This window comes from Plectrocnemia conspersa, unplaced genomic scaffold (assembly GCF_051122295.1).
Source record: "Plectrocnemia conspersa isolate PC_06_02 unplaced genomic scaffold, ASM5112229v1 ptg000002l, whole genome shotgun sequence".
Lineage (NCBI taxonomy): Eukaryota > Metazoa > Arthropoda > Insecta > Trichoptera > Polycentropodidae > Plectrocnemia > Plectrocnemia conspersa.
In genome coordinates this window covers 4,861,663-4,874,258 of record NW_028277166.1, presented here as the reverse complement: position 1 = coordinate 4,874,258, position 12,596 = coordinate 4,861,663, and the positions used below count along the sequence as shown (strand labels likewise).

The 12,596-nt window shown below is 30.9% G+C and overlaps 2 protein-coding genes and 1 long non-coding RNA gene across 6 annotated transcripts in view; 1 reads left to right on the top strand and 2 right to left on the bottom strand.

Annotated features, from left to right (window-relative positions):
- Positions 1–6,520, bottom strand: part of Lrrk (Leucine-rich repeat kinase) — a 25,847-nt gene extending 19,327 nt beyond the window's left edge. The window contains exons 1-3 of one of the 4 annotated variants that reach the window (XM_088204990.1): positions 6,189–6,520; positions 5,927–6,124; positions 5,694–5,859 (exon numbers count right to left, since the gene is read on the bottom strand). In XM_088204990.1, coding sequence (XP_088061116.1) covers positions 5,694–5,859; positions 5,927–6,124; positions 6,189–6,239 — 415 coding nt within the window. In that variant the 5' untranslated portion in view covers positions 6,240–6,520. Of the gene's footprint in view, positions 1–3,374; positions 3,838–4,372; positions 4,566–5,693; positions 5,860–5,926; positions 6,125–6,188 lie in introns of those variants that run through there. The other 3 variants (XM_088204989.1, XM_088204992.1, XM_088204991.1) reach the window with 3 other exon arrangements.
- On the top strand, positions 4,025–9,877 carry LOC148237415 (uncharacterized). Its single transcript, XR_015812598.1, has 3 exons — positions 4,025–4,165; positions 6,727–7,196; positions 9,824–9,877. It is a non-coding gene; the product is annotated as an uncharacterized LOC148237415 (long non-coding RNA).
- Positions 8,264–12,596, bottom strand: LOC148237414 (uncharacterized). Its single transcript, XM_088204999.1, has 3 exons — positions 12,363–12,596; positions 12,105–12,270; positions 8,264–9,930 (listed from the first exon to the last, which is right to left on the bottom strand). The coding sequence occupies exons 1-3, from the start codon at positions 12,522–12,524 to the stop codon at positions 8,816–8,818; spliced, it is 1,443 nt and encodes a 480-aa protein (XP_088061125.1). The 5' UTR covers positions 12,525–12,596; the 3' UTR covers positions 8,264–8,815.

Below are 12,596 nucleotides of genomic sequence, written 5' to 3'. Positions count from 1 at the left end.
TGGTCTTTAAAATTGTGTTTTGATGTAATTAGGGTTTGCAATACCGGTAGTACAGATACCGGCAAAATATGTCGCATTTTGAAGAAACTCATTTCTCATAAAGTTCTTTCGGATAAACGTAACTGACAAAAAAGAATGAGCAATATAGGAATATATTTTATTATAATTAATTGGCTAGTGGTGCTAAAAACAGAAGGCTTCCAAAAACGGTCAATGAAAATCGATATTTTGTCAATGAAGTTCACCTAGAAGAAGTAAGATTTACCGCCGTCATTTTAAAAAAAAAAAGTTCGAAAAAGTAATGAATGAACGAAAGTGAAGAAATAAATGGGACAAAAGGGTTTTAATACGCCGTCGTCTTATTTATTTCTATTGGTAATCGTAGATAACATAATAAAGGATCAGCGTACGAAATATTTTTAGAAGTACCTGAATGTAAGGAAACTTGTTTAAGCGCTTCTTATTGTTTGAAACACGAAATATTCAGTTAGACGGATAAATGGTCATAAATGTTGGCAACTTAAATCGAAATTTGACCTGCTTGTTTATTATATTAAAAAAATATACTTATCAATCTTTCAAGAGTGTTTCGACTCTTGAATCTTTGATTTTTTAGCAAAATTTGCAAGAAAATATCTGGGTCTGTAGATACGAAAAAAAATCGCTAGGCAGGGGATTTGGTAATTCAAAACATATGTAAGAATCGGAGTTGGTTTCAATGCCATTGGGATTGTTGTAACAGCTGCAGATGTTATTTTATTTTCGATAAAAAAATTAGTATTGAGGCAAAAAACGGTACAAACTATTATTACGATTTAAAGGGGCTTTACTATATAAACATATATTAACCCTTTGGATGCCGGGCATTTTTGGAAAAATGTTCCAGAACTGCCGGGACTTTTTATTAAATAATTAAAAAGTCAAAATGTGTATTTTAGTTTGTAAACATACGGTCGCACGTGCGACACTGTCTGCAGCGAACTTGACCTAATTAATGATGAATATGCGATTGTGTGTTATTTTAGTTCGTATTTGCGCTGTAATAAGAGTCATTATCGCATGACGTATTAAAAATTACGAGATGTGAGCGGCGGCGCTCCGACAGGAATCGATAACAATGGTATATAATATGTTATTTATTTTTAAAGTGTAAATAAAACTTTTCGTGAATTAATAAAATATGATATTTTTAAATAATGGTTCAAGTAAAAATACCCTACAGACGGTTAAATTTATATATATTTATATTTATATATATATATATATATATATATATATATATATATATATATATATATATATATATATATATATATATATATATATATATATATTTATATACATATATATATAAATATATATATATATAAATATATATATATATATATATATATATATATATATATATATATATATATATATATATATATATATATTTATATACATATATATATATAAATATATATATATATAAATATATATATATATATATATATATATATATATATATATATATATATATATATACATATACATATACATATACATCTATATATATATACATACATATATATATATATATTTATATATATACATATTTATATATATATATATATATATATATTTATATATAAATATAAATATATATACATATACATCTATATATATATATATATATATATATATTTATATATAAATATAAATATATATACATATACATCTATATATATATATATATATATATATATATATATATATATATATATATATATATATATATATATATATATATATATATACATAAATATATTTATAAATATATATATATATATACATAAATATATATATATATATATATATATATATATATATACATAAATATATATATATATATACATATATATATATATATATATATATATATATATATATATATATATATATATATATATATATATATATATATATATATATATATATATATATATATATATATATATATATACATATATACATAAATATATATATACATATATACATAAATATATATATATATATATATACACATAAATATATATATATATACACATAAATATATATATATATATATATATATATATATATATATATATATAAATAAAAATAATAATGATTATAATATATTTATAACATATATTTGAAAAAATGTTATATACCCCTGAAGCAATTACCCTACAGACGGTTGAAAATGTATTGGATACTTCGATTTCGGAGCCGTCGGATCCGGCAGTTCTCGCTAGTGTAGCCAAAGCCGATATATCGGATTTCGGTAGCCAAAGGGTTAAAATATGGGATTGCTGTTTTAGTCAAATATTCGTAATATTTTTTTCCCTATGAAAATGATACAATGAAGGTTAGGTCATACAGTGACTTATAATTATTAAATAATCACTAATACAAATAAAATAAATTTCTAGCTTGCGTTTTTTAAATATTCTGATTCTGTAGGTTTTTTAACAAGAATCAATATTTATATTATAAATTAAATGGATGAATTTGATAACTTGCGGCAACTGAAACCTTGCGGTTTATTTGTGCAATTATTGTGGTAAGCATTTATGCATATGTATGTATTATATATATATACAATTAAAATATATTTATCCTATTTTTTTAATAAAGCAAACAACTAGATAAAATAACTTTGGAGATCAACGCGTTTAATTGACATATGCGTAAAAAACAAATAAAAATCCGAGTCTTATTCCTATGTTAGTATTTCGGCAATATGCTATTGGTTCATTATTTTTAAGAACAATAATCGATGTTTTTTAACCCTCGGGAGAAATCGTCATCTCTCAAAACATAAATGGAATCCTCCAGGTGCAGCTGTTAAGCCTTTCGAAAAAATCATAATAAATAGTGATTAAAGTTTAAATGTCATTATCAGCCAACAATACATATTGTCATTATTTAGAAGCATGAAAAGGACTCATTTATAGAAGCAGTCATTACAATTATTTATGGTGATCACCCTCTGAATATTTAATAATAATAATAAGACGTACTTTTGTTCTTTGGCTTAAATGATTTCAAATAAACCTGTTCACTATTCGTCAAAGCTGCTAGTCACCAATCATATAAAATGGCTTTTAAAAAAACGAGAGGTGTCCTGGACAATATTTTCTTAATTCGCGACTTCAACTTCTGACATTATCACTCTATTTCACTCACTCAGTTCTTTAACCTCAAAAGATCGACAAAAAATACTTGCAGCTTCAAGAGCGAAATCTCAGAAAATTTCTTAAATACGAAAGACGTAGGAAAGCTAAAACCTTTTTGGGATACCGAAGACTTCTACACATTTACATATATAAAAATATCGCAAAACTTGCCTAATTCGACCCACGGTGATGCGACGTCATCAGTGAAATAGTCGCAAGCGTCGTATGCGACTTCCGGCGATAAAACTTTTCCCGCCCCGTCCTGTTTTCTTGGGGCGCCGCGTTTTCTTGTGCTTCCGCGGGTTTCCTCACAACCGTTTTTTTCGAAAACGACCGTTTCTTTTAACATGGTTCTTAAAAAAGTTATCTTGAAAATAAACACTTTCCAAAAGAACCTCCTCGGTTTACCCTGACGACCGATATTTAAAATTGGCGCTTTTTTGCACTATTAAAGTCTCACAAATATAAATGCATACAAAATATATTCAATATAAAAATAAAACACTGGAATATCAAAAAATAAAATATTTATAGAGATGTTCAACACTCGGCGGATAAGTATGCAATGATTTAGAAAATGGCTTCCGTGCGATGTGCTAAACCGCACTAAAACGAGAAGGATATGTCGTTGAATGTCAAGCCGCAATTTGTTACACAACGATATAGTTAACGCGAATTAATTATGCGCGAAACTCGTATCCAATAGTAGAACTGCACGTTTGTCAAAGTATAGTTTGTTTTATTTTTATCTCAATATTTACATATACATATGTAGGTATAAATGAATATTGAGAAACTTAGTACATATTGGATTATGCAATTTACGGTGTAATCGGATTACGCTACAAAACAAGATTTAGTCGTATAATTGCGTGCGCGACAATAAATTGTTTCAGAAGATTAAACATATTCATTACAAATCTCGCACAATAAGGATTCTTTTATTTATTACACTGTCTCACGTGAGTTATTAATAGTTTGTTATGGCCATAATTAGTCGAAAATCAATTAAAAATGTGAACGATTGACGTATTCGTTACATAGAGATCCTATTTATTTGAATTCGTTACATCGATCACAAGAGCGGTAAATTGTCGGTTACGACCACAATCGATCTGTCAAAAATCAATTCAAAATATTAATGGCACTCGAGTTTCCGTCAACATAACCTCAATTCGAAGCGATAAAAAAGCCGGTACAAATGTGCAAAATCAGTTCGCGCGCATCGTTTTTTTTGGTCGTTATCGGTAATTTGTGCGTTTTTTGTTTGAACAAACGCAAAAAAGACTAAGCGATATGTCATTAGATGCGCAAATATATAGAACGCGTGACATTGCGCCGGCGAGACGCACGTCAGACTGAAATTGAAACATATGTATACGAATTCATGTCGAATAATACTATCAAGTATTTCGAAAGCTACATTCGACGTATTCAAATCGAAGCATTGACATTAGATAAAGATTTATTAATTTCGGTCGCATTTGAGCAACCGCCACACCCCCTTTTGCGATTGGATCGATATTCAAATTGGCCGACATTTTGACTCTTTAGACTTGATTATATAAATGTCTATTCCAGAAAGATGTTTGTTTACTCAATGGGTGGAGGGGAAAGAACATGCAAATAATTATAAGTACTTCAAGATGGCCAGACGTCCCCCTTTGAGGATTCTTCTCTTCAAAATTTTTGTCCTCCTTGAACAAAAATATCCAAAATGACAAATCTCAAAAATATTTCGGAGATGGCCATTGAATTAACATTTTCGAAAAAACATTATTTTTTAGCTCACGCAGCAATTTCTCCGCTTTTATTCTTCTTGGAGAAAAAATCCGTGATGACTTTTTTTAGGTCCCATAGCAATTTGTTCTCCTTCAACAAAAATTTCCGAGATATCATTTTTTCGTGACCACCTTTGATATTTTCAAAATCAGGTCACCTTATATAAATATAAAAATAATAATTTATTAAAAATTTCATCCATGCTCACTGGACTCGCGCCAAGTAAATACGTTTTAAAATTTAAACAGGTTATGTGCGAACAAGCTGCAGCGAGTGAGCATTGGTCAGAACAGTGAACACCCCATGAATAACTCTCTGGGACGAATCTACTTAAAAAAAATGATTTATAATTGTATATAAATAAATAAATATTTTTTTTAGAATAAATTTGACCCCTGATAACAGGAAAGTATCAAATACTATCCCTACATTAAATTTAAAACATGATTTTAATACACGCACAAATAGATTTAAAGTTATATAAGTAAATCAAAATATAGATGATCATCATTCAATAAGTATCGAATACTGGGATTTTGAAAACCAAGTTTACATTATTAATTAATTAACTGAATCGCTTTAAAACTAGATAATACAATAAAGGAAATATTATTAAGAATTGTTTAATTTTATTTTTTCTTTTTATTCTTTTAAAGCAATTTGAGTGAAAATTAATAATGAAATTTAAAAAATGTGATTTTAACATACCTTGTGCATCTTTTAACAACTTCGCTGCTGGTGTGTGTCCGCAGAGTTCTGCCAGTAATAACGGAGTATTTCCTGAAATATCTTTTTGATTCCAATCGGCTCCAGCGGCAAGCAGCTCTTTTATGTTGATACTGTCCCCTCTTTCTGCGCAAATATGTAGCGGTGTCTAAATATTATAATAATGTAATTAAAAAAAAAGCAAATTACCATAATAAAAAAGTACAGGATATTACTTTGCAATTGTCGCGCGTTCCACATGCTATGTTGGGATTTGCTCCAGCTTTTAACAACACAGGTAAACATCTTGAATGTTCACATGCGGCGGCAGCATGCAGAGCCGTGCGACCCCAACAGTCCGTCGAGTTGAGTTCTTCTTCGGTAGACTCGATTACCAGGTCTTCTACTAACTCAGCATTATCCCATAGTGCTGCCTAAATATAAATTATTGTGCAATTAAATGTGCAAAAAACGTCAAAGTCGTATGAATGTACGCACCTGGTGTAACAAACGGCCAGGGAAATTGTCATCCTCCGGCGAAAGGTCCATTTCGAAGTTATACCGCTCTCAGTGCTCGCATACATTTGTGTGTGTATGTGCGTTATGCATTGCGGCACTTTCCCTTCTCGGTCATGTTTTTACTGAGATTCTTCATTGTCATTACTGAACATGACCATATTTTTATGAGATTCTACGTTCTCACTTTTATTCGCCTTGGCATATATTATACATGCGGAACTAATTCCGCGTAACTATCCATCCATCAAGCGTCAATCTGACAGAAGTCGTTTTCATTAGCGCTTATATTTTGGCCGCAACGCGACGAATATTGGCCAGTGTTATGATGTTTAAATAAATAAAAATTATTTGTTTATGTTTTTATTCGCTTAATTGCTACGATTCTTTTTATTATTTCATTATTTAAATCGCGCATTAACTTATCTGACAAGATGGTTTGGCCATAATAATCGCAATGCAACGAGTATTGACTATAATTGGGACGTTTAAATAAAATGTTTTATTCTTAATTTTTCAGTTTCAGCCGATGTCTACGATTGGTCGTCTCGACGATCAATTGCGATTAATCAATCGTACGTGATTGACGGTTTCGAATGACGCAAAATTGATGCTGCGTCAATCGCTATGACTCATTCGATTATTTATTTATTATTGTGCAACAATAGTATTTTTATTATTTTCGGGATCAATTTGTACCAACGTTTGATTCTTTTCAATTTTTTTCTGGGTAGAAACCGCAATAGTAATTGCAAGAAATGCCATATCTGCGTTCGAAATCATCTTGACAGATCGGCAGTTACTAGAATCAGGGTTATCAACCGTCCCGGATATCCTGGAATTGCATCAAAAATATTTGTCAGATTTGCTACGACTTCCTTCGACGGCGCAACAAGCCGAATGAGTCATAGCAATTGACGCAGCATCAATCTCGCATCATTCGAAACCGTCATACACGTACGATTGATCGTCTCCGGGATCCTTTACACGGTAAGCTTACTAAGAAATTGATTACAATGAACCTTAATCCTTGACCAAATAAGTATTTTAGGAAACATATTGTGAAGGCCTATTTATTTATTCATTGTCGGCGGCGGAGGACAGCACATTCTTTGGTGGTTCGCGACGGAAGTTTGACGACCGGTGGTGCCTCGTCCGCCGACCACTCATATATATCATCCATTTAACATTCAATAAATAATACTGCAGCGGTCTAATCTGTGTGTAATTGCCACCCGTCTGCCAAAATATATAAAAGAGGAATTTAATGTCTAATTTACCAAAATTTATGAAAAATCTATGCCAGATAGTTACCAGATTCTAAAACAATATTCTGGTAACTACCAAGTTGCTGAGTAATGGGGATATCGAAAATAATGCGTTGCATGTTGAGTTTGTCTTTAATATCAATTTGACTAGTACAAGTATAATATAAAATTATATTTTACCAAGAAACTTTTTATGTTACTTTTAAAATTTTAAGAGTATTACATATTACGAAATATAAAAAAAATACTTCCATGGGTAATCCGAGGAGCAGTAGTTGATGTTGATACGTAAACTATATACATGTCCTTTTTTAAATATTAAATCGGATATTTCGTTTTTGGCTGTTCCTATTCGATCAGTATTCAAATATCTATTATAAAAATCATGAATGCTTAATTATTTTTTTTTAATAAAAACTCTTATACATGAGAGCTACTTAATTTTAATTCTACTTCAGATTTTTTGTTCTAGCATGCGCTACTTACTAGGTATTCCATCACGTCTATATCTTGATAAAACGCGTGTGTATCTATTTGTTTGCTTACTAAGTTAAATTGATTGACAATTTACTCAAATTTATCGCCATTTGAAGGGTACATGCCACACAACACATAGCAGAGCAATGTGGGTAATGTCAGGTCAATAAGTTCCATATGGCAGCCTTCTTAAATATGCGACTGACTGGCGAGTGTCACTTACAGGACACTGAAAGAGTACATAGCATCGCATGGCACCTAGAGAAAAACGCGCTTATATTTAAATTTATCTAAATATAAATAAATAAATAATTTATTTCAAATATGTATTTTATTACATTAGTGCAAAATTAAATAGTAACAACATATTATTTAAACATATGAAAACGACACTCCTTGTTCTTTTAAATAAATAATTTTATAACTCAATGTAATTTGAATTGGACTTGGTATAATAATTTAACATCCCTAAAACGTAAAAACATGCGGATGGATTTTTTTAACACATGAGGAATGTTTACCAAATTCTAGGAATTTCGTCTTGGACATGCTAACTGTTTAATTAGAGATATTATTTATTTAGATCTTTACTCTAACAAGAGTTTTGGCAGATCTTTATTAAATTCATTTAGCATCTAGCGATTACCATCTATACGGAGAAATAAAAAAAATTCTGCATTGATAAATAGAACACAAGGTTCTAAAAAGCTTGCTTGTTGCGGAGAAAAGTGTATAAAAGGTAATCTCAATGAAGATTACATTGGAAAATGTAGTATAAAAATAAACAAGAAAATTGTAAGTAAATCCTTAAAACTTTGTAAACATCCATAGTAGACATAGAATAAAAAATATTCACTCCTAATACTAGAACTCTTCGCATTTAATGTCCTGAATACTTTTATCGTGAACTTTTAAGTGACCCTTCAACGTGCACTTTTGTGTGAACGCCTTATCACAAACTGGGCACTTGTGTTGTTTTACGTTGTTGTGTATCTTCATGTGTTCTCTGATTGTATATTTCCTTCCGTACGTCTTCAAACACACTTCGCATTGGTACTTTTTCTCTTTTGTGTGGATCAACATATGATTTTTCAGAGATTTTTTATCAAAAAACCCTTTGCCGCATTCCGGGCAGCTCACATTCAATTCTTGGAAATGACACCGTCTAACGTGCTTCGAGAGGCTACTGGAAAGATGAAACTTTTTAGAGCATATCGTACAGCTATATTTGAAAATATCAATGTTGTGTTTTTCGGCCATGTGGTTGATGCGAGTGCTGAAAGAGACGAATCGTTCCGGACACGATGGACACGTATATACTTCGTTGTTGCCACTGTGCGTCCTCATATGTCTGGTCATGCTGCTTTTTTTCAATATTTTATGGCAAACCTGACACGTGCGCTTCTCGGTGCTGTGAGTCCTCATATGTCCGGTCAGCTGTTCTTTTAAAACGAAAGACTTACCGCATAGATCGCAAATGTGATTCGGATAATGAATGGACATGTGCGAAACTAACTGTTTGTGTATATTAAACGATTCACCGCAAATGTCACACGACAGAGCCGTTTCTTCTAATTTGAAAGGAATTGCTTTTGCATATCTAATCCGGTAGTATAACCGTCTATAGCTTTTGAAATCATTGTTGGACATAATTTTGACCTTGTTTCTTTTGCGTTCAGTCGAATTAATGTCTTCAGTGTTGAGCAAATTTTGAACGGCTACGTCGTACGCATTCTCCGAAGTAACTTCAATGTCGTCGCTAGTTTTTTCTACGACGCTTTTCTTCCGTGAGCTGTTTTTAACTTCACTTTTATCTCTTTTTGATGCTTTTCTAGACCTTATGATGATTTTATTCTTTTTTTCTTGTTTTAGGCTATACTCTGGAATATCAATACTGTCAAAGTCTGGGTTGAGATCATCGTCATCGGAAGGAAATTCACATTTGAATAAATTTTCACTGGCAAAGCTAGTTTTTGATTCTAAAATATAAAGAAAATAAATTCATTATTTAAATGTCATTAAGCTTCATAACTGATTTTAATAAATGTATTATTAAAAATTTTCTAGTCTACAATCTATATATATTTATATTAGCGGCGAGCGACTCAGCTGTTACATGTGCTCGTGTTTATAGTCGATCATCCGTGCATGCGGGTTGACATTTTGAATCTACCGCATGTATGGACGGCACACCACTGATATATATATATATATATATATATATATATATATATATATATATATATATATATATATATATATATATATATATATATATATATATATATATATATATATATATATATATATATATATATGTGTGATCAGATTATTAGATTTAAACACTATTTTTGTGGTAAACTTTAAGGAAAGAATTTAATATATGACATAGTATTTTAAAAAAAATTAAAACTGGTCTTGTTTATGACCAACAATTAATTTTACTCTATGTTTAATATTTTATGTTTTTTTTCTTTTGAGTAGTAATGAAAAAATTGATGAATAATATATTAAACAGAAGCAAATGTCTTCCAAAAAGTAAAAAAATCATATAGAAATGCACCTTTTGATTAAGATAAAGGTATAAATTAAGAAAAACGCTAATTGAGTCTAATAATCTGAGCACGTTGGTTTATAGATACATACATTTCTGTGGCTTGATACAAAAACAACCAACGTCAAATATATTAATTGTGGCAATCACATGTGTCATGGCAAACCGCTTCCAGGAAAAAAATCTTTATATTACAATTATAAAAATGATTATGGATGAAATGAGAAAAAGTGTTCATTAAAACAATTCGTTTTAAATGAATGCATTATTTTTATATTTGTCCTGTATAATGCAATAAATGAGCCACTTTTTTGAAAGTGGTGTAAGTCCATATTTGGAAAAAAAAAATGAGTTAATGGTAGTTTGTCAGATAATAATATCCTATTTTTATATTTCAAATCATAGTCAATGATAAACAATAAAATAAGTTAAACTGAAAAATGTTATCGTGGGAATATTTTGTTGAAAGTTTGAATAAGTCCATTCGTAATGTGGCGACCACACAAATAGGTCCACATTTGAAAGGGTTATTATCTCATTGTTAATGACTGTGACCAAAGACGATCATTCATTAACAATGAGACAAATATCATGGCACAAGAAGGATTTTTTGACCACACAACACGAGTTGTTGAGTCCCTTTGTGACAAAAAATTACCACATCCGTGACATTTTCCAAAAAATGCGAAAGACTGTGGACGAGCAAAAAAAGGCGCTTTCGAGAAAGGCATATCCGATTTCACCAGTTCTACGAAGCGACTGCGGCGATTGACTAGAAGGTGGGTGCAAATATGCGATTGGCCAGCAAGCATGCAACCCCTAGAGAATATAAGCCCGGACTCCGACGAGGAGAGGGCAGACAGTGCGAGACACAAGGAGAGACGATCCACCAGTAGTCATCCGAAGGGACCAGCTACGCGTCCTCACCGACAGACCTGAAGATCACTCCTGGAACTTCCGAACCACAACTGGCATAACCATCTGCGTCAACTTCATTGCAGTTGGGAGAAATGTCTCGCCATTAATCGTCCTTCGTCGCATGTAAATATTAACTAATGAAGTCTACTTAGATTCACCAGATTCTCTTTGACCGCGAGGTCAACAACTCCTAAGGACAACTCTCTTAAAGTAATAATGAGTTTACTCCTATTTACCATAGTTACTTCACTATGCTAAATGTCAAGGAGAAATAATATTGAAATATGAATAAGTTTATTATTAGTTATCTTAATGAAGTTATTTACTTTTTATACTTGTTTATTTACATATTTTCATTTTAATTATTATTTTTTAAATTAAAAAAATCATTTCAGAAAAGCAAACTTCAGTTAAAATTGCTATTTTTAATATTTTAAAATTGATTAAAACGATAACACTTAAATATGAATAAATGGACTTATCACTTTAGTACACTGGTAGTTTTATAATAGTTCTGGTCCATTTTTCATCAATTTAGTTTTGTGTGAAAGATCTATTATTAGTTGTATTTATATTGAAACTAATCATGTTAATGATACATATGTATTGAGTTGTTCTTGTAAAAAATCACAGATTCACGTGTCATAGCTTTATTTGTTCATCTTAAATCACATATATTACCTGTCGCTTTTGGAACCCTACCCTCGTCGAGTTTACTCAATAAATTTTTTAATTTTATTTGGTTATCTTCAATTTGACACCGAAACAAATAGCTCTCTTTTAGTCGTTCGATACAGGTAATGCATATATAATATTGATTGTCATCGAAGTCTTCGTTCGTTATCAACTACAAATGTAATATAAACAACATTAATACTATTGCATTAAATAATAATTAGAAATTAGGAAACGAAAGCGGTATTGTTGAATTATACAAACTTGTATAGAGTAACAAGCAGTGAGTAAATCGCTGTAAGTGTTCCTGGTGTCGTCAATGGGCGCCGCGAGATTCCTCAGCATGTCCGCCGATGCCTCGTTTTCCTCCATCAGACAGCATTGGCAAAAGTTCCAGCCTTCCTGTTTAACGCCAGGTTCCATCATTTCTATTTTCCTGGACGCGCTCTACAGGACACTACAGTTGCCAAATGATTTTTCATAAAGCACGTTGGCGAT